The 23,134-nt window shown below is 35.8% G+C and overlaps 1 protein-coding gene across 22 annotated transcripts in view; it reads left to right on the forward strand.

Annotated features, from left to right (window-relative positions):
• The window catches only part of CADPS2 (calcium dependent secretion activator 2), a 315,235-nt gene that overhangs the window by 233,762 nt on the left and 58,339 nt on the right, over positions 1–23,134 (forward strand). For 14 of the 22 annotated variants that reach the window (XM_035331849.1, XM_035331889.1, XM_035331938.1 and 11 more), the window contains 3 exons: positions 13,733–13,836; positions 15,384–15,392; positions 17,353–17,509. In XM_035331849.1, the coding sequence (XP_035187740.1) occupies positions 13,733–13,836; positions 15,384–15,392; positions 17,353–17,509 (270 nt within the window). The remainder of the gene's footprint in view (positions 1–13,732; positions 13,837–15,383; positions 15,393–17,352; positions 17,510–23,134) is intronic. The other 8 variants (XM_035331865.1, XM_035331921.1, XM_035331882.1 and 5 more) reach the window with 1 other exon arrangement.

Raw genomic sequence — 23,134 nt, forward strand, 5'->3', positions numbered from 1 at the left:
AATGGAATGGAACGGAATGGAATGGAATGGAACGGAACATAATGGAATGGGACGGAATTGAGCAGAATGGAATAGATGCACACACTACTTTGTCTTACGTTTTTTAAAGATGTACACACAAATGCAACAGTAGCCTGATAATACTTTGTGGGGTTTCAGCCACAGCTGTGGCAAAGTTTTGAGTTGTTAGTTTTCTCAGAATACATTCATTTTCTGTCCAGAGAGACCAACTGGGGTGATGACTTTAAAGATTTCATCCAGGTAGTTCAGAATGGAGCTCCTTGACATTGAGAGGCCTGAAGGGAGAAAGAAAGTCCATTTTTCACTTTCCCCATCTCTGTAAGACGAACAGCTTACTTAGCCAATAAGGAAACAGAAAATGCTAGCAAATTATAAAGACTATATTTTTAAAAGTTATGTTCATAACTGAAGATTCCAAAAAATCAGTGATTTCCAAAAAATCAGTGATTCCCAAGACTTCCACTGATTTTCATGATATTCATTTGAAAGCTTTAAATGCCCTGGAAATAGAAGTGCTGTATTCAGAGTTGTAAGGAAAAAAAGAAAAAAGAAAAAAGAAGCCGTGATATGGGCATTTCTGCCATAGCTGATTAGAATAAGTTCAGATGAGCTCACATGATAGTACCAGCTTTAGGTGCCTGACAAGCAGGTGATCTCCTGACGTTCTCTGATCAACAGGGAGAGGATCTTGAAGCAAGTGATCCAGAGGCACTTGGAGGCACCTAGAGGTACCTAGAAATCTTTGTTTCCCACACATTTGCTATTCTTATTTTTTCACAGGCCGATTACGTCAGAATCACAAACCATTAAGCACAGATGACATACATACACAGGGAAAAAAAAAAAAAAAAAAAAAAAAGACTTCGTATTTTCAGTCATTTTACGTTAGGTTTAAGCATGCTTTGAGAAGAACTATTGCCGTGTTCTTAAGATTCTAGGATAGCAAAGCTGTCCACTAAGTGACCTGGCAAATGGCAGTATTACAGACTGGATGAGAGGAAAGCCTATGGCATACAGTGAGTAAATGGAAATTTACTGCATGAGTTAGGTGAAGCTAGATGTTTGGAGGTTGTATTTATAATTTAATTGCTTAGTTAAATTCTGTTTCTGACTAAAATAGGTGAAAATTAATGAGACCACTCCAAAAAATTAATTTTATTGAAAGAAGTAAACTGACTGTGTTGAATGAGAATTTAATGTTGCATTAAACTAATTTATCTGTTGTAAAAGGTAAAGTAGTTGGATGGAATCCAAATAAAATTTGATGTTGGGCATCATTCATATTTTAGGCTGGCCAACAGAGCCAAATCCTGTTCCTACTGGTGTCACCAGCTGCACTACAGATTTCATCATGAGCTTGATGTACAGCATGCTTAGCCCTAGAATCATGTATTGTATTGTTGTGGAAAATAAGGAAAACTATTTCTTGATAATTATTATTTACCTTTTAACTTGTAAACTGGATACTATATAGAGAATCTTGAATTGCAAGAGTGTCCTTGTTGGGTAATACAGAGGTGAACATAGAAATTCTTTTCGTTGCGAGAATCCTTTCTCAGCAGTGTGGTTGCCAGGTTCCCAGGTCTGTTCCCCAAGTGCTCTCATTTTCACAGTCTCAATTGAACAAGACTCTGAATGCTTTCCCAGAAGACGGTGGTTACTTTCTTAATGGCAGACGCAGTGGTATAAGCAGCACTTGTATCAACAGGATTTGTTTGCAGTCAGGATGACATTTTATTTAGCACTCCCATGTCGTCGTACTATTATGAATATAGAACAGCTTTTTTCAATAAAAATTACATTTGCAGTGACAATTATACAAGGTTCAGCATGTCATTCCTTATGACATGTACAGCTGAAATTCTCATTCTAATCTGTTCAGTGAGTATAATTGCCATTATGGAGAGAACAGCAGCAAACCTACTATTATAATTTTGAACTATGTCTAAGAACTCTCATGTAATGCCCTTGTAGTTTGCAGCAAGGGTTTATAATTTGTCAGGAAGATGATCATGGCATCAATATGTGAAAATCTCTTTTTAAGTATAAACTGTTTTCATTTCAGCACATGCTGCCATTGAGACCACTACCTGAAAGTACTTTTTAGATTATTTTGTGTATGACATGTTTTCTAGTCTTACTCAGTATTTAACTTGAGTTATCTCTCCAGTAGATTATGGTGAACGTAACTTGGCCTGCTAGATGCTGAGGCCAGAGCCAAATACTTCAGATGAATGTTGTATAGCTTCCAATGAATAGCTTGGAGAAATTTGCATGCCTCCCTCACCTGTTTTCTCTTCTTCATAAAACATCACCTTACTTATACAGAAATCATATATTTATTTGCATTTTATACACACCCATTAACAAACACACATTAATAAAATACTTTATTTCTTCTCAGAGACAATTTTTCCCTCATTTACATTAATTTGAAATCTGAATGGATGAGGAGAAATGGACTCTGCAAGTGCTGCTGTCATTGCCTAAGAGAAGTGGTAGAACCTCACATGTAAACACATTTTTCAGCACAAGGGCATTACTTTTCTGTGGAGTAAAAAAGGGCCTGTGTTAGGGATTAAAGTGGTAAATGGCTGTGAAGCGAATAAGTCAGTATCTGTCATTGTTGGTAGATATTCACTTCTGAGGTGACAGACAGATTGTAAACATGTGAATTATTAGGTAGTTGTCTTTGAACTCATTATTTTTAAAAGTCTGTGGTAACTGAATATATATACTGGGCTCCTTCTGCCAATCAGTTTTAATAAAAGGAATGAGAATAAATTCAATTAATATCAGGGCAAATAGTTACTGTGTAGTGTGCAATTGCTCAAAGACAAATCACAGTTGTCATCCCAATATTTCTTTTTCTCAGACAGACTGCCAAAGGCTGAATAACTGTTAACTCCATACAATAGAGGGTCAGGAGCAACTCAACAGTTGCTTTTTTTAAAGGACACTGATCGTTAACATACTCATTACATACAAGTTTCTAAAGGAAAGGGTAGTATGTAAATGCCCTCAAAGCTCAGAAGGATCTATCTGACTTAAAAAGAAGAACACTACAAACATTATTGAAATTGAGAAGACAAGTGGATAGAGTCATTGTACCTGGAGAGGACTTGATTAAAGCTCTCCATGCATGTTCATTTCACTGAACAAACAAAAATGACTGAGTTGCACAGCTGCATAGCACCTTCTTGGTCTCTGTTGTGCAGCTAAAACAGAAATATGAGAATACAATCAATATGAGAATATGAGAAATATGAGAATACAATCAACTGATTTCAGTTTTGGAACAGAGGTCTGGAAAGGAACCTGTGGACCGTTAGGTCCTCATCCTGATACCTCCTTCATAAATGTACCTAAATCCTGCCTTAACAGGTGGGCTGAGCTGTTCTTTGTTCTATATTTCTTCCCCTTTTCTGCCTCCTGCTTCAGCCATGTGAAGGCCATTTCAAGTCCTTCTTACTCTGTAAGTTAGGAATCACCCTACAGTCAAATTACTACTTTATTTATTTATTTATTTATTTATTTTTATTTTTTTTAACACATTACCATTCTTCTTTATCTCAGATTGCTCCTTCCTTCATTAGCTTCATCTCCAGTCCCTCCTTACTCTATGATGCATTTTAGACAATTGTCTTATACTTACACAAACAACTTTTAAAAAGTCTTTCATTATCTTTTAGTCTTTTGTTCTTCAGTTTTATCATCTTATAAGCCTTTCTTTATTAAAGTTTGAATTGAGCCTTCTAGCACATTGGTGACTGTGCAAGTCATGTCCATGAAATGCCTTGCACAGTTCTCGATCTACACCAGTATGGTAGTTGCATACTAATGGCTACCTAAGCTCCACCTTGCCACTCCTTCATCCTCATTCTCTTCCCCTGCTCCACGTGGGGTCCCTCCCACGGGATGCCGTCTTTCCCAAACTGATCCTGCAGGGACTTCCCACAGGCAGCAGCTCTTCAAGAACTGCTCCAATATAGGTCAGTACCATGCAGTCTGTCCATCAGGAGCAAACTGCTCCAGTACGTGTCCTGGACGAATGGCAGTTTCCCCTAGACCCCTGCTTCTGTGTGGGCTCCTGTGGTGGTTTTACGGTGCTAGGCAGTTGAACACCACAACCGCTCTCTCACTCCCCCTCCTCAGAAGAGGAGGGGAAGAAGTAAAGGAAAGAACAACTCACGGGTTGAGATAAGGATGATTTAATTAAAGAGGGAAATATATATATATATATATATATATATATATATAATTAAGGAAATATTATTATTAATTAAACAATTCAACTAAAGGGAAAAAAAGGGAAAGGGGAAGAGGAACGGGGAAAGGGAATAACTAAACAAAACAAGTAAAGGCTATGTGGAAGTGCAGAGGAAAGAAATTACTCTCTACTTCCCACAAATGAGCGATGCTTGACCACGTCCTTGAAGCAGGGCCTCAACGCACGTAGCCGGTGTTCGGGAGGAGGACAGATGTTCTCACAACGAGAGCCCACCCCTCCCCTCTTCTTCCTTTTTCCACCTTTTATTGCTGAGTGTGACATCATATGGTAAGGAATATCCCTTTGGTTGGTTTAGGTCAGCTGCCCTGCTGATGTTTCTTTCTCACTTTTTGCCCACCCCCTAGGAGGGTCAGAGAGAGTCCTGATGCTGTGCCAGCACTTCTCAGCAGCAGACACAACACCGGTGTGATACCACTACTGTTCTAGCTACAAGTGCAGAGCGCAGCACTGTGTGGGCTGCTGCAGGGAAAGTTAACATCCCAGTCAGACCCAGTACAGCTCCTCTCCACAGGTGCAGCTTTGGCCCATAGTCTGCTTCCTCAGGGCCTCTCCACAGGCCACAGCCTCCTCCAAGCCACATCCACCTGCTCCTCCAGGGGCGCCTCCACGGGCTGCAGCATGGAGATCTGCTCCATGTGGGACCCATGGGCTGCAGGGGGACAGCCTGCTCCACCAGGGGCCTCTCCACGGGCCGCAGGGCTCCTGGAGCACCTTTTCCCCCCTCCTTTTTCACTGACCTTGGTGTCTGCAGGGCTGGTTCTCTCATGTTTTCTCCCATCTGCTGTTGTGCAGCAGTTCTTTCCCTTCCTTAAATCTGCCCTCCCTGAGGCCCAACCAACATCACTCATGGCTTGGCTCTGGCCAGCAGCAGGTCCCTTTTGGAGCCAACTGGAGCTAGCTTTGATCTAACATGGGGCAACTGCTGGGTTCTGCTCACAGAGGCCACTCCTGCAGCCCCCTCACTACCTTGGCACATAAGCCCAATACAGCCATAAATGCTTAATGTAATATATTTGAGAATTGCTGGTGTTTTCCTGTCCATATCAGGCTTGTGGCACACAACTCTTCTGTGAAAAGTTAATACAATCCAGTCTTCACAGGGTGATCATTTCCAACTGCTGAGTTATAGCAAATGTTTACTGCTGTTCATTTGTCAAGTGCATTGCCCTTCCTTTTAAAGTATTATATTTTGTTTTTCTTTCACATTCTTCAGTGTTCTCCAATTCTTCTGTTATTGCATTTTGACCTTGCTCTCTATTGCCAGTGTTTTACAACATTGTTATCAGCACACTCTTAAAATTTATTCTGAAGTCATTGGTGGAAATATTAAAGAAGCTGACTCCTACAATGGATCCTCAAGGAACTCCTCAAGAAACCTTTCTTTGCTCTTTCTTAACACTATCCATAGCCTTTCTCTTGAGGGAGCTTCTTTATCCGACACACAGTTTCTTTTTTAATCCTCATTTTTGTTGGCTTAACTGGTAGTCTTCCCATGAGGCACTGTATCAAATGCTTTAGTCAAGTCAGAATAGATGAGATCTACTGAATTCCTTTCCTAGGAAAATATCCTATCAAGAATAGCCACTGCACAATTCTAGTGCAAACTACATTTGCAAATATGTTACATTTTATTGTTTTCATTGTATGTCCTCAATTAGTCATTTCTTCAAATTTCCTTTTAAAGTTAATCGTCAGCATCACTTTTCCTCACTCTACGTGCAAGCATTAGGTTTGCTCATGTTGTCTTTCAGTAACTTCCAAAAATTTAGACTCTTAAAATTATTAGATTGACGAAAAACTAAGTCTGCACTTTCAAGTGCCATTTGTCTGGCACTAGGATGTCAATTATTCAGCTCCCTTAATTCATGGAGCTCTTCAGTGTGCCATGTTTGTTACCTCTGAGTTTTCTTCCATGGGAACAGAAAGTGCTAAGAACATTAGCTCTTGCCCCCTTTGAAGAGAAATTATAAGCAAGGAAAGGAAGAAAATACCAACTACTAGTATCTGATCTGTGTTTCCAAAACCAGAATACAAAACATCATAAATTAGGTGACTTAGATCAGTAATTAAAAAATTAGATTTCTTGTTATCTCTGAATTTTTGCTACTGCTTTTACCTCTTCAGATTTCAGATTTCATGTTTCTTTTTTTTTTTTTTTTTCTCCCAGCTTCAAATGAACCAATAGTTTCTCATTTTTGTAATGAAATGTGATTGTTCCATGAAGGTAATTCCATTGAATATGATAATAAATTTGAAAAAGCTGAAAACATTGTAGTGTCACCCACTTTATAAAACAATAGGTTATAAACTCGGAGATGTAAAATCTAACTTCCTACAAATCTCATAATCTCTGTGTACAAAGAGGATAATGCTAATTCATTTTAAAACTATTTTGTCTCCAGAATTTAAAATCCTATTTAATTCTTAGAAAGCAAGTATGAAAGACTGATTTTGACTTCACAATTAAAGCTAAATTCCATTATTTATATAAGGCTAGAATTCTTTTTTAATCAGAAAAATATAGCATGTCCCCCCAGATGTCCATTCCTTACTTTTTCATTGCAGAATTAATTCTGTGAGAATTTGCAAGACAATCCACCAAGGTCAAATCTAAATTATCTGCCAATGGATTATCCTAGTTGCAGATTAACTCTGGAGAGTCAGTTCAGGTCTAGTAGCATATATTAGCTCTAGTTTATTTTCATTTGTACTCCCTTTTTTACAAGACTAGAAGCAGTACTGCTGGTTTTTCATGTCAAAAAGTCTGAATTAGCTGGCCCTACTGGAGCAGAATTGGCTTCATACAGCTCAAATTATGATGAATTTTATTATCAAATTATATTATGGCCTTTTACTTCAGGGTTTCCCTGTCATCTACTCTGCATTGGTATGAATTCACTTTCAGGTTCTGATTTGGAGTGAATCAGTGAGACACTATAGCAAGAGAGCTGGTATAAAACAGAGGACAGTTCAGACTCCATGCACTACAATTGGATCTGGAAAGAACACATAGTTTAGGTCCCTTTGCACAATATCTGGACAGGCAGTGTTTCTTCAGAAACTCTAAGATTTCCTCAGGCCATACACTGCTGTGTGCACAGCACATCCTTGAAGGAGTTTGATTGGGGTTGTTTAGTCTGGAGAAGAGGAGGCTCAGGGGAGACCTTCTTGCTCTCTACAACTACCTGAAAGGAAGGTGTGGGGACCTGGGGGTCGCCCTCTTCTCACAGGTGATAGGACTAGAGGGAATGGCCTCAAGTTGCACCAGGGGAGGTTCGGTTTGGAAATTAGGAGACATTTCTACTCAGAAAGAGTAGTCTGGCATTGTAATGGGTTGCCCAGGGAGGTGGTGGAGTCACCATCCCTGGGGGTGTTCAAGGAAAGGTTGGGCTAAGGGACATGGTTTAGTGCGTGACATTGGTGGTAGAGTGATGGTTGGACCAGATGATCTTGAAGGTCTTTTCCAACCTTAGTGATTCCATGATTATGATTCTATGATTATAGTTGTCCACAGTCATTGCATTATTTGCCCTTTTGTGGGTCTAATTCTGGTGCATGCATACAAATGCATTAGTTGATGGTTAAACCTCTATGTCAGTGGACAACTTACGCTTTCTCTGGGTTTGATTGCTGGTAGCATTAATGTTAAGTAGCAAAAGAGCTGAGTTCTGCCAGTGACCAGTGCAACAGTGCTGCTGAAAATCAAAACAAATGTCAATTATCATACATAAAAGATCAAAATGCAAATTGATGGTCTGTTGCAGTTTGGCATAAAATGAGATGAATGAAATCCTAAACTTCAGCACAGAAGTCTCCAGACCAATCTAGCTGTCTGGCTGTGGTGATACCAATAGGCACATTGAGGCTCTCAGGCTCTCTCTCAGCTTCCTTGGCCATGGCAGGAAGTGATGATCCAAAGGAGGAGCTGTTCTTAAGCATCACATGACTACTTGTCTTTTTTCTAGCATCCCTACCATTAGTCAATAGAAGATCCTCTGGTGTGGGGACAACCTGGCTGTCATGAGTGTGTTGGTTTGAATAGGCCTGTTGGAAGAAAAGGGGGAAGGATGAAATATTGGACTGGGAAAATGAGTAAGGTATATATGCTGTTCCACAGCGGTTAGACCACCAGATCAGAAATGTGAACCTGCTTGTTGCATTGTATTCATAAGTGAGGAGAATAATCCTCTTTAATTCCTCTGCTCAGTCATCATCTGAAGAATAGTACTACTGGAGCACCTTCTCCTTGTCCCTATTTCTGCTTGTAGCAGATCCCATCCTGCTGATCAGTATCACAGTGGTTCTGCTGGGAGGACAGATTTCCTCACTCCATTCCCCACCAAGAAATACAGAGCTTTGCTGTTCAGCCTGGTTAATTGTCATGGTTCTTGGCTCAAAGGCTAAGCAAGAACACTTGGAAATACAAAACAAGGTTGTGATGGAATTTTGTAAAGCATAGAATTTACTACTGTGTAACAGTCATTTACAAAAGCAATAGCACAATACAACATTGCTAAAGTAAGCATTAAAATAATTAAGAAGAGGTTAATTGAGAGACATAAGAAATTAGACATCAATCGGTAATTGCCACTATATCAGCAGAGTTCTAGAAGGGATTTTTTGTGTGTGTGCTAGACCCAATGCTATTTCACATTTTCATATTCAGTGGGCATAGATGTAAAATCTTTGCTTAAAGTTGTATAGATAATGCAAAGCCCTGTGGAAAGTAATGATAGCAAAACATTGGTGTGGTCAGGAGTGCTTGGAAACCTTAATTCTTTCAAGCCAAATATGTTCTAATATAAGTAATGCAAACATACACACTGTAAAATAATAACCCTAGCATAAAAAGGAATGGAGGACACAGAATATGGGATTGTACCTGGTAGACATTCATTCTGAAGCGCATTTGGTAAAAGCAGACAAGCAGCTCGTCAAGCTCCTGGTATCCAGATGTGGCAGAACGAGGCAGCATGAGTAAAGTTGTGAGGGCATCTGGCATAGCTTAGTACTTGAGTCATCCTGTAGTCAATATTTTTAAGATCTAATAAAAAATTGATAGAGTATAGAAAAGAGCTAAAAATATTTTTAATGCAAAAAGCATACAGTTGAAGGATTCTGATGGTTCAGATCCATAAAGTACCTTATATTTTAGAGTGCATAATACCTTCACAGAGGAAAAACAAACAGGAAGGAAAATGTCTCTTCACTTGGCAGAGAAAGGCATAGTAAGACCAAAGAGCTGAAGCCAAGCAAATGCCAATGAGAAATTTAACACACACATTTAACAGTGATGGCGCTTACATGCTGAGGGGTGAGGGAGTGAACAAGCAAAGTGAGTTTAATAGCTGTCTTCAGAGATAAAATCTTTTCTGGAAAGCAAGTATAAGTTAGGCTTCAGACAAACTGGGCTCAGTAAAGGTGGTACTGGGAGAAGTTCTTTGACCTGTGTAACACGGGAGGTCAGACTGGATGATCTGACAGTCCCTTCTGGCCTTAAACTCCATCTGCCCATGAAGCAGTCACCTTTTCATTTCAATAGCTTTTTACTCAGTTAACTTATCCCATTTAACAATTTTTTCCTTGGTACCTATGTGACTCACTGATAATGTCTACTTGAGAAAACATCCATTATTCACAAAACCTGTTTTGCTTTTTCATTTTGGCAGAATGTGAAGCAGAAAACAGATGATTGATGGCTTTTTCTGTTTATTTTCTAAAAGATGTCAAGCAGCATATTTACTGACTCGACTCCTGCAGCAACTTGTTAGTTTGAGCAGTGAAAACACATCTTAACAACCCTTAGTAATTGTGTGGGGAGAAGGACATGATAAATATAATGAAAACTGACAACACTAATTTCTCTCTCTCTCTCTCTTTTTTTTATTTTTTATTTTTACACTTATAAAGACAAACACAGTATTGTGATGTTTGGATGTTCTAAAACTTCCAGATAATAATTTATTGGTACTCCTATTTCAAATATACTACCTATTTGGTTAAATAAATAAATAAAGTTACTATTTAGTTCTTTTTTCTCAAATCACTTCACAGCCACTTGTTTATACGCTCATATAAATTATGGTAATTCTGTCTGTAAACCCATGCTTACAATATTTTGGAAAGATAAATGTCATTAGATAGTGAAAAAGACTAACTGATGTAGTAATTTACATACAGAAAAAGTGGCTTTATATGAAGACTAAGTGAAATGTGGAGAAGCACATACCATCCAAACAAAATTGCCTTATAGGTTAGTTCTTTGACAAAGTAAACAACAACAAGATTAGAGAGATTTGTCCAAGGACGCCGAATGAGTGCAGTTAGTTGCTTCATTTTCTTAACAGCAAATCTGATGTTAGAAAAATAATGATTTTTAAAATATCATTTAAAGCTTTATGAAGCATCAAGAGTAATTTGCATGTTTTCAGTAGTTTCTAAGTAGTTTCTAAGTACATGGAGAATTTCAGGCAAATGTGAGACTAGTATTCATGGAGACTAATTTCTCCCACAATTTTAGGCATTCCTACTATGAATCATCATTTCAAAATTTGCCATATGCACCTCAAAAGGAAATTCAGGTTTCTTAACCTCTTCTTTCTCCTTAGCATGCTGATCCTGTTGAAAAACTACTGAACATTAGTCCTATAATGACTGGAATCCTTGCAATTTCTTTGATTTGTTTGGATGTCAGCATCATCCCTGATAATAAATAGGTATTCTCTTTCTATAGTGTTTATTGATCTGATGGATATGTAGGAGCACCTTTGATCCACTCTCTCATCTTTAATTTTATTAGACTTCTTATGCCTTTAAAACAAACATACCAGCCAACCAAGAAACAAACAAAACTCCTCTGCTTATCCTTTCAATGCCATTTCTGATTGAAATTCATCATTTCAACACAGATGATCTCTGTATTTTCCAAGTGCTAGCTCAATTGAATTAGTATTTCATAGAGCCCGTATTTCTCTTCCTCATGATATCATCATAGGTGTGGTTCAGGATAATCTTACATTAGCTAGTAAATCTTTGGTCTTTCTCCAGCCCTCCCTGATGATGGATGTTTAATGACCTTTTTAGGCTGTCTTAAACTTATTCCAGGTATGGAATAAGCAAACTTATTCCAATGCAAAAAAAAAAAAAAAGTAAAATAAAATAAAATAATCTATATATAGATACATCTTTTTAATAGTTTAGAGCTTGTTTAATGTCATTAGAAATTAATACAATTGTGAATGCAGTGTGTTTGCTTAGTTAATGCTAAAATCTATGAAGAACAGGATGAATTTGTAATAAAGTGAGTTGTTTATGCTGAAATCAGATGTGCTAGTCTTGCTCTGTATTACTATCACTGGTTTCTTCCTAACAATTATTAGCATCAGTGATACTGATATCAATGTATTAGTTGTATGAATGGTATTTGTTGTGTATACATGGTGAGGAAGATGCTTACCACTAAAAGAAACAGCAGTTTCTGTCCAGGATAAACACAGAAACCAGTTTAAGACTGAATCTAAACAGTAGCCTTTGTGCTATAATCTGACAGGGGATGGACCAGTCCTTTCTAAACTCACTTAGTTCATATATTAATATAGTTGTGGTTATATTCACGTAAAGAGTTCCAGAGTATCAAATTTGAAAATTCAGTAAAATATTAAAAACCATGATCTTGACACGGTGGAAATAGTTTTGTGTCCATGTGTGTGTTTTGTGCTTAGTCAATGTTCATACAAAAACCCTTTCTTCAGTTAGATTGTGGTTTTGGAAATCGTATTATATGAATGAGTCTTATGTGGTGTATTTTAATGAGCTTTGAGGTTTGTTTGTAGTTGCTTCAGTAGCTAATTTGCTTGCTTTGTTATTGGCATTAGGATAATGTGTTTTTATAGTCACCTTTAAGTATGTGTTTGCTAAAGGTTTGAATGCACTGTTTCTTCAAAAATTGTATTAAAGCTCTGTTTCATAAAGGTGCTGTGCATCAGAGTGTTAGCCTTGAAGAATTGAACAAGGTCACCTGCCTTTAAGATGTCTGAAAAGTTGTTTTGACTTGCCAGAAATGTTAAGTGTTTAAACATATTTAGTGCATGCAGTTTGATATTCTTACTGACAGCTAGGAGATTGTGTAAGTTTTTTAATTAATCTGATAATGTTCTATGTCATGATTAATGCATGAATTTGGAAAAAAAAAATATCAGCTGAAATTTCTGCATATAATGGCATGTATTCATGTGATCTGTGAATATGCACAGACAACAAGGAAATAGGATTCCTGAGACTTTCCCTCACCTTGTGTTATCAGTTTAATAAGTCAACTGCAAACCTATTCAATGTGACTCACCTGCTAATTAAAAATACTCTATATATAAGACTATATAGTATGGCATAATTCCATCCCATGGTTTGTCATCTGGGAGAAGAGCTTTGTTGAATAAGCAGCCTCAGATACCTAATACCGAAGTTCTTCCAAGCTATAAAAGTATGTAGCTGGAAAAATTACTTTCAGTAATTAATCTGTGCTTGTAGAAATCTCCGTTATTTTCTTCCCTTGTCTCTCATGACTATTCCTGTTATATTCCTGTAGTCGTATGACTTTTTTTTTTTTTTAGTTTAAAACTAAACTGGTTTTAATTGCTCTGAAAGACTTCTAGTTACATCTGTTTTACCTTTTTGTTTGCTTTCTTTTTGAAATCTGCTCTTTATAACGAATGATCCTCATGTCATTTGTAACTTTTGCATTTGTCCTTGTTTTCTTTTATTTGGAGTTTTCGGTCGGTTTGTGTCAATTCTGTTATAGCGTGTATTTTGTAGTGCTACCTTTTACTGAATACTGAGTAGAGTGATTAGATTCAATCTTATTAGTGAACAGCAGGTAGAAATGAGTTATTTGAATAATTATTGTTTTGCACTTTTCTTATTTCTAAATATGCCTAAATGTCATGTCAGATAAAACATGTTTGGAATTTTTCATTGCTGCAAAATGCATGAATCTTGCTGATGACAGTAATGAGTCATCTAGTGAGAAAGGCATTGTACTGAGCGTACAATAACAAAAAAGGTCTCGAGTGTCTGCTGTCTTTGTAACTCTGACCTTGAAGAGAATTAGAACTTGCTTGTTGCAGAAGTTGAGCATCTAATACATTGATGCACCTGTTAGTTCTCACGTTTTAAATCAGATAATGTTTATAATGATCAGTAATTCTTTGTGAAGTAAGTATTTTCTCTTTCTTGTGATCTGGGCATTCAGCTGCATTTACTTACATTAAATAATTGTCTTCAACATGTGAAATTGCTTATGCTACAGAGAATTGCACTACCCCCATTCCTTTCTGACATCATATTCTCTTACTACAGAAAACATATTTATTGTATCTTATTTCTAACTAAAGCAATTTTGGTTGGCTTTTTATATTCACATAGAGGCCATGAACCAAGCAACACCTGCTAGAAAACTGGAAGAGGTTCTTCACCTTGCAGAACTCTGTATTGAAGTATTGCAACAAAATGAAGAACATCATTCAGAGGTGAGGCTGTAACTGTAGAGAATGGTTTGTTCCTACATTTTTTCTCTCCTGATGCGAAGCATTTCTGTCAAGAAACATTTTAGCTTTACTTTCTGACATATGTTTAAGGCAGTTCACATTTACAGAGGAATAAGGGACTTGAAGCTTATGAAAAGTGAAGTGACATAAAACTCTACTTGAATCGCTTGAATGTATTGTAGGTACAGAAACAAAAATTAAAGAGCATAAAACAGAGAAAATATCTTTGTGCCAGAGGTGGTGAAGTGGTATGGAAAACATTCATAGCCCTATACAGTTGTTCCTTCCAACTTTTCACCTCTCATTCAAAATAGAAAGAAAATGTGACTTAATGCTAGTTTCCATCATGCTGTTTAAGTCTTGATTTTAAGATTAAAATAATGACAGGTATAATAATCACATTGAGATTGCTCTTCCGTTGATTGGAAAAGTAATTGTTTTAAACTTGCACTTTTAAAAATAGTATTATAAGGTAGAAAACATAGAACAGAACAATTTTACATTTCTTACTCTCAAATCTTTTGCTTTGTGATACAGAAACCATAATATTTAGAATATTTAGAATTGCAACACCTTTTATATCAAAGTACTACAAAAATAAACTTGACCAGGTAAACATAATTGTACATATTATTAACATTTAATTAATAAATATGGTTTTCTAAGGTTCAGGAAATTGTTTTTAAAATGTTCTAAAAAATCAATAAATACTTTTGAGGAAAATATACAAAGAAATAAACATGATCTAGTATATGTAGTTATAAATATGATCATTCAAAACATCTGGTTTAATATCACACTATGGAATCTAGTTTTGATCCTACATCTGTCATGTGTGAACTTGTTACAGATATTTTATCCTATACTGAAGAAACAGCTGTTTCAATGATTCGAAATGAATTCCCTGGAGGTCCTTTTCTACACTACTGTTGCCACTGTGTTACTCTGTAATGATTACTTAATAATATATATATATTGTTGTCTTTGTCTTTTGAGGAACTGCATTAATGTAAAAATACTAGACTTCTGTGGAAAAGAACACAAAAGAAACAGATCAAATGATATGTGTATGATTGAACATCTCTGTTCAAAGGTTACCGTCCATACTATTTGCAGTCAGAGATGTGGTATTTTTCAGAAGGATAAATATATTGCACATACCTTCAGAAAAATCAGTTCAGCAAAAGTTTTCAGTCTAAGACAGCTTGAAAAGATTAATGATAATTTTAAGATTATTTTCCCCTTCCTTGTTTTATGTAACATATGTTCAATTTTACTGACATTTATAGAACATGAAGAATTTCAGTATTAAAATATATATGAGAAAAAGATCACAAAAAATATACACTCCCTATTACAGCTGAAAACTAAGTATTGTGACTTCACATTGTAATGTTAAGTGAATGTTCAGTGTTTGATGGTGCAATTGATGAAAAGAATCAGTAATCTCTAAAACAGTTTGTCATGCTTTTTAATACTAGATTTTTTTTTTTATTCACAACACTTCCAAATTTCTGGGATTCCCAAAGGGAAGAGAGGTATGTGACTTACAATGAACTAAGCATTATTATTCACAATTTAGAGCATGGTACCGTGCATTGAATGTGCATTGAATGTGTAGCATAAATTGTGCTGATTATTTCAGGTGTTGTATTGCCACATTTCTGTGTCTTTCTATAATCCCCAAACTTTAATCTTCATTTAATCAGTTCAGTGCTATTGTTCTCTTAGAATGTGTGTCACCAATTGCTAATTGCCTTTAGCCTATTTTCATATTATCCATTATGACTGAACAACCATCTTAGCTGCGCTATTTGTTATTCTGTTATTGCTGCCTAAGCAGTGATGTAGTTTTGGAGAGGGTCAGAAGAACTTCCATCTGGAGTCATTCAAAGTGTCATTAACAAAGGGGAAGAAGATGGAAGGAGAATGTGCTGTTTTGCTCCGGTTTGGGGTTGGGTTGTTTCTTTTGATTTTTTGGCAATATTAAAAAAAAAAAAAAGAAAAAAAAAAAAAAAGAAAGGAGACTCCTAGCATTCAGTGTGTATATGTTTATTTTCTTCTTTGTTTATTTCTTTGCATTTAGTTATTTTTTAGGGTAAGAATGATTCTGTAAGGAGCTTCCATTTAAGCAGGATTTACTAATGAGAAACTTATTCCAGTTTGAGGAAAAAGACTACATTTTAAACTCTTGCCAAAATTTTTGAAGCCTCCTCTGTCCTTTTCACTGTGATGTCAATTAGCATCCTTAAGACCTGACAATACAACACATCAAGTGTCTTTCGGTGATGCTTTCAGGATGCTAAACATTTATTTAAAACATTTGCCAGTTCATCTTTTCTCCATTTAAGCTACAATCATCCACCCAAAAATGTATTATAGGCGACCATCGGAAAGTCCAGGAGGCAAGAACATATTTGTAGACAAGTTTTCAAATGTTACCTCTTACTCAATACTTTTTGGGCCTGAGTAGATAAAGTCTGCATACCTAGGATCTCCATTTCAGAAATGCAAGTGAGTATTTCTATGACTTTATGTGAAGTTGTGGGAACTCAGCACTTGCATAGATCAAGTTATGCACATCCTATATTGATTACTCAAAAATATTCAAAACAAGTTATTTGAAGACAGGGGAATAGGTTTGAAAGCAAAAACTTTTTCTTATCTAGTATGCGTAGGTATTTCTCACCTTCAGATGTTTTCATTAATTCTGAACAAAACAAACAAAACAGTCTCATCAGTGTGTGATATTCATCCTGTTCCATAAGCTCACTTCACCTTCATCTTTAACTCCAGGCTCACAGCTCCCTCTGATTCAGTTTCAATACTGACCTTTCAAAACCTAGATTTGAACAACAGTAAAAAGGTACAAGAATTACATATGAAGCAGTCTTTAATGTGGAGTTGGCTTTACTTACTGATGCACTATTTTTCACAATTTCATCTTTTAATCTAAGTTTGCCTAAGAATCTTATTTTTTTACCAACATTTTTAACATGTTCTTAAGGTGCTGAAAATTAGTAGAGACCTTCAAGGAATAACACTTTGTATTAAAACCAGCCCTTCTGATTAAGAAATGAGGGCAAAATGTATATACATCAATTAAATGAAAAATAAACTAATTTGATTATGTATAGCTTGAATTTTAAATGAAATCAAGAAAAGCATATGGAAAGGAATAAGGCCCTTTTTCTTTTCCTTGCTCTGGCCTCAGGATATTCTATGATTCTATGATTTATAGTCCTTTTCAAATGGAGCTCTTGACAAGTTTTTTTGGTGGAAAGGTTGCTTTTTATTTGTTTTACATTTTTGTTCTATCCTCTTTCCCAGTGAAATCAATTTGATGCAAGGTTTTACAAAATATTTTCATATTTTTCACTTTGGGCCTTTCAGATCCTCTGAATAAGATAGGACAAGCAGTGACATATCCAAATGCTATAGATCCAACACATCTCTTTGTGACTTGTGCTGAGTAATTCTATTTCATCACATTTGCAGGCATTTGCTTGGTGGCCAGAATTACTGGCTGAGCATGCAGAGAAGTTTTTGTCTCTTTATTCTGTTGATATGGATTCAGCACTTGAGGCACAGCCACAGGACTCCTGGGACAGCTTCCCACTTTTCCAGCTGCTGAATAACTCCCTCAGAAATGACAGTAAGTCGTTCATTTTTTTTTTATTTTTTTTTTCCTGTGTGCATAAGATTTTTTACAATGTCCCCACACCCTAGAAATTTGTTTCTAATTAATATAATTCTCAAAATTAAAGAATGAGTGTCCGTGTTTATAATATATATAACTTGGTGCTCCATTTTTGGAATTTGGGTATTTTCTCTTTATCCATGCACCATTTAATTCCTTATTCTGGCTACCATTCAATATCACAAATTTTGCTTAGTTTTAAATAAATGATGTACAAGTAGCATAATAGGTATTTAATATTTCATGTCTGATCTGTACTGCTTAAATAAAATTGTAGTTAATATTTCCTTCTAAGCTTTCATATACACTACTTTCAGACCAGTTATGTTTGTAAAGGTGTTGTGGGCATAGCATAAATGGGGGAAGATACAAACAGCAAATCAGTATTGTTTTCACTTTGTGTATTGTTGTATCATTATTGAAGTTGGTGACCAAAATTTGTTAACTTGCTTTAATTTATCTTCAAAGAGCCAATTTTCATTTTTTTATAATAGTTCAGTGATCTCCTAGGCATGTTTTGTGTGAAAGTGATTTTAATAATGGAATTACAAAAATAAAAAATTAAACACAAGAAAATTGGTTAGATGTTATTTTTAAAACATCAAATTTTACCTTATTTTACAGGGAAATAATTTTCATAGCATTTTAAAGCACCATAAAGGAAAAAAAAAAATGTTTGTGCTGTTTTACATGCTTATTAATATTCTAGTTTTTAAAAATGAGAAAATTACCTGCCTTTTCATTATTATTATAGAGGTTTGAATACTATTATTTCTGGTCAATTATTGAAGTTATTCTTAATTTTGATTTTTTAATTATTATTATAGATACAAACAAACAATCAAGTTTAATTCTTCCTGGAAAATCTATTTCATGTCTGTGGAAGTTTAATAGCTTTTAAGAATTTTAGCTCTGTGTAGGGAAACTGTGTGACTGAAAGAATGGAAAATACTATTCAAGAGCTTTTCTCCAAGGTGACATGTATTGCAACCTTTATTATTTATCATTGTATATTGTTACCCTTAGCTGCCAAGTGTTTATTGATATATCTAGGTCATTTCAGTATAGTACGTCTTGGGCACAGCACCATATAATGAAATGGATCAACTAGCAAATGCCCAGATCACTGTAACACGATAGATGACTACTCTCATGGAGGAAAAGGGGCAAGTGGACAGGTCTACTAAACTAAAGCTGAATCTTAAAAAGAATTCTTGAGAGTCACTGTTCCTGCACTGCATTGGATATGGTCTAGGGCAGAGCATCAGAACATTAAAATCCAGTCTTAGAGGTCTCTTTTTATGAATTATGTTTCTGTACCCTCACACATAGTAAGACATGAAATGCCATATTCCTGATGATTTATTTTTTCATGTGTTTTCTTAGTGAAAGAAAATGTGTCTCCCTTCATTTAAGATATTTGAAAAAGATTGATCTGGGTCCCTTTTTGGACAAACAAGCTACACAGAAGTGCCATGATGGTTGGTAATTTAAGCTTGATTTAGATAGCTGCTCAGAAGAGTGTAGGAATCATGCAATTTTGGGGCAGATCTCATATCAGAGTTAGGCTCCTGCAGAGTGGGTTCCACATTACTTTAAATGGCTGTCTGATCCTCTGCATAAGGTCTAAAATCCAGACTAAAAATCTGACATCTATACTCAGTACACAGTGGGAATTAGGCATGAAAAAAGGAGTACACCAATGGGGTTAGAATGAGGTTAGCATTAGGAAACGCGAACTACAAGCTACCATGTCTGGACTATTGCCCCATTCTGAAGTTGAAACCATACGAAGAGCACCTTCAAAGAGATGCTTCTACATTCTTTACTGAAAGCTGCCCTCAAGTCCAAGCTAAGGCCTACAGATCTGCAAATTCATGTTGCCTTTGCAAGCATAATGGCTCTTCCAGTGTTTTCAGCACCTTCACTTAGCTTCAGTGATGCTGGTATAGGGTACCATTCTCCCCATAAACTATATTATTTGAATAAAACTTGGTTTGGGAGCAAAGACAGTCCTAATCAGTGTATTTAATTCCATCTTGGATGAGGAATGATCGGAGACAAGTTTATCTGATTCAATTTTCTTTGGAAATTTCTGTGTCCTTACTCTGTTGTACATGCTTGCCACTATTTCCATAGTCAGCTACATTTTAAAATAACAGTGGTGATTGGTTTTTTTTTGTTTGTTTGTTTGTTTGTTTTACATTGCTAATGCTGACAGTATAGTGAGACCCTCTAATTCTGCCTAGTTTCTGGATAATAAAGTGGTTCTGACTGTAATAATATACTAAAATGGTACTAGATACTCATGGGGTGCAAAGGTCAAAGAGAATTTAGATGTTCTGAGGTTTTGGTTTCTGAAAGCTGTGAAGGTATTTTTCAGTAATCCTAAAAGAAGGATTTGTGGCACCAGTATTAACTACCTTACTGAGTCATTTGTATTATTTTGTGCATTGGTTCCAAGCTGACAGAGGTAATAGAAACAAACAGAGGTTGCCCTTATATGCAAAGAAGGGAAGGCCTACATGCTGGTAGGCTACTGATTTTTCTTTCCTTAAAATTACACGTATAATAATGCTAAATGATTCAATCAGTCTTGAGAAAGACACTTTATGAAAACTTGAAGAAATATTTTTTCACGTCAAAGCAATTATTAGCAAGACTGTAAAGCCTGAACTGAAAGATAAAAAAATGACTTCTGTATGAAATGTCACACCTGTATACCAATTTCAGTAATTCCCTAATGGTAATAGATATAGTAAACGACAGTTTCTGGCAAGTGAAAGCCATCTGGAAAATTATACCCTACTTTTCCCCAGAACTCTTGGAAAGCAACCATGGAAATTAGTCACCTTTTAATTCGTGGATATGCTAGCAAGTGGCAAGTGATCATTCTACCAAGAACTGATTCCCAAGTGAAATATAACCACAGTACTTATTCTTTAATTAACATCCTTTTCACCTTGCAAGTGCGTTAAAGCCGTTAGAAATAGCTCCCCATGCTTATAACAATCAATTTTACAGTCTTCCAAAATGAAATAAATAATTCTGGTTTTACCCTAAATGAAAACCTTTTCCTGAAAACTATCACATAAAGATGGATTTAGAAAAAAATCTAAAAAGGGAAAAACTGGAATGTGGCCTCATGAGGATAAAAAGGCTAGTGTTAATAATTAACAAGGAGAGTGAAGTGGAGTAAATTAGCCATAATAGAGCCCACAGTGACTGGCAAAGTCACCTCTCATTATCAAAAAACTCATTAGGAAATGAAGAGGTGGAAGTCCCACTGGGTTATTCTCACTCTCCAGCTATATCAGAGATTACTTTTCAGATTTCTTTCAAATGAAGAACTGTTAGGTCACCATATTGCATATTAGGTTAATCTTCAGTGAAATTTGGAGGACTGACACCTGCGTGTTATTCTATCTCAAGAGCTTTAAATGAGCTCAAAGTCTTCAACGCAGGAGTCGGTTTTCACGTAAACCTGACGAGCAAACTCCAAATGATATAGAAACAATCTAACATTCACAGCATTAAAAAAAAAATTAATGCATGATTACATTATAACTATGTCACTAAAATATATTTTTTGCAAGAACGAAAATCCATAGTCTTTACTACTCAAGTAAATTAAATGTGTTATTTCATATAGAATACAAAACATTGAACATGCTTAAAGCCAAATACTTCAAAGCCAGTATTCATTTTACAATGAGAAGAAAATGCATTTTCCAATACAGTATATAACTGTTCATGAAGTAAAAGGAGGAGGAAGTCTTGACTGATGCTTTCTTTCTTCACATTTCCATTATGGAGGTCTCCATTTTGAGTCACTAGGTTTTTCCATTTTTTCTTACCTTCTTCCACAAAAATTAAGAGGTTTCTTCAGAGTTCATCAGTGATTATTCTTCTCTTGTTTACAGTCTAACCGAAGAACTACTTTAAAAAAAAAAATAAAAAATGGAAGGAGCTGTACGATCTTCTTATTTTATAAAATATTTCAGCTTTTCTGACAGGAGCTAACAAAAAAAAAAAAAAAAAAAATAACAAACTGGCATGTACTGCAGAGGTAGGTAATAGATTGTAGATAACTTCGCTGTGAATCTTCAAAATCTAAAGGTTTGAAAAAAATACTGTAGTTGCTTTCATAATTTATCTTTAATGATCTCCAAAGTTTCTATTGTTCATACACAATTGTGCCTGACTGTATAAAGCTTTGCAGATTGTACAGAGATAAAAGTACCCAATATCTCTCTATGATAGCAGTTATTTTTTCCGGAATTAAGTATTTTTAGAAGAAAGACATGGTTTTCCCAGGACTGTACTGTATTTTGGTTTTCCCAGGACTGTATTGTATTTTCTGTAATGAAGACTTTAATTTTCTCCACTGAGCCTATAAATTATGTTATGAAAGGGACTGCTTTAGGGGGCTATTTACTTTCTCTAGTTATTTAATTATTCAGATTATTTTTTTTTTTTTTAGTGCTTCGAGAAAGACAGATGTCAATTCCTCTTGGTTTAAGATGGTGTTAGAGAGATCTTTTACTGGCATGTGCATGAAGTGTTTCTATATTTAACTTACTTTAGAGGTTTATTGATTTGTGTATCTCAATATTCTGCTCCTTCCATATTTTTTTTCTATTCTAATGTCATTGAACTTTAGCTGTGTCATTTGCTGGCATGATACACTGTGCTATGTGCTTTTGCTCAGCATAATCACATTAGTGTTTTGTGATGAGCATTGGCACAAATCAGTCAAAACTAGGAGAATTATAAAGTTAACTCATAACCTTTGTTTTCCATCAAATATCACTCAGCAAAATACATGTGTACCTGCTCTAGTGCAACCATGGCACACCTGTCTGATATAGCTGACTTGGACAAAAAAACATCTTGAGAGTTAGCCTCTTGGAACACATTGCCATTATCATGACTATTGACAGGAATTCTCTGATAGGTTTTTTCCAGTGTTGCTCTTGGTAGTAGCATAGAGGCAAATACCAAAACTAGCACCATCTTCCTTCTTTGTTACAGGCTTTGCACCACTTTTGTACTAGAAATTATGTATACCATCATAGCCTCCATATTAAACTACAGGATAGAGATAGAGAACAATTAGGATTCAAGATAATGAAAGCAAACTTTATATCCACAGAGATACCTCTCATCAAACATTACATGTCACATTAATTGTAGTGGGACTCTTTTCTCAGATCAGGGACTTAGGATTTTTGCTCAGTCCTGCTAGGAGCTGCTTTGAAATCATAACCTGAAAAAAAAAAAAAAAGAAAAAGAAAAAAAAGGAAAAAAAAAAAAAAACCTGCAGTAAGCCAAAAAGCTGTTTGTGTCCCCTTGTCTTGTAAAGATGAAATTATTTGCAGTTTCATTGCCAAAGTTCTAAGAGGGATGGAAAATTTTACTCCTTAAATAAATTTACAGCTTGCCTCCACATATTGTCTCTTTAAAATGCACTTTTAATGGCAAAACACATATCAATTAGTATATAAGCTGAGACACTTGCAATTTTAGTCAGAATTTAAGTAACTGATTAACAAATGCTCTGTGGAGGCAGAATGAACT

The sequence above is a fragment of the Oxyura jamaicensis genome, chromosome 1 (genome assembly GCF_011077185.1).
Source record: "Oxyura jamaicensis isolate SHBP4307 breed ruddy duck chromosome 1, BPBGC_Ojam_1.0, whole genome shotgun sequence".
In the NCBI taxonomy this organism is placed as follows: Eukaryota; Metazoa; Chordata; class Aves; order Anseriformes; family Anatidae; genus Oxyura; species Oxyura jamaicensis.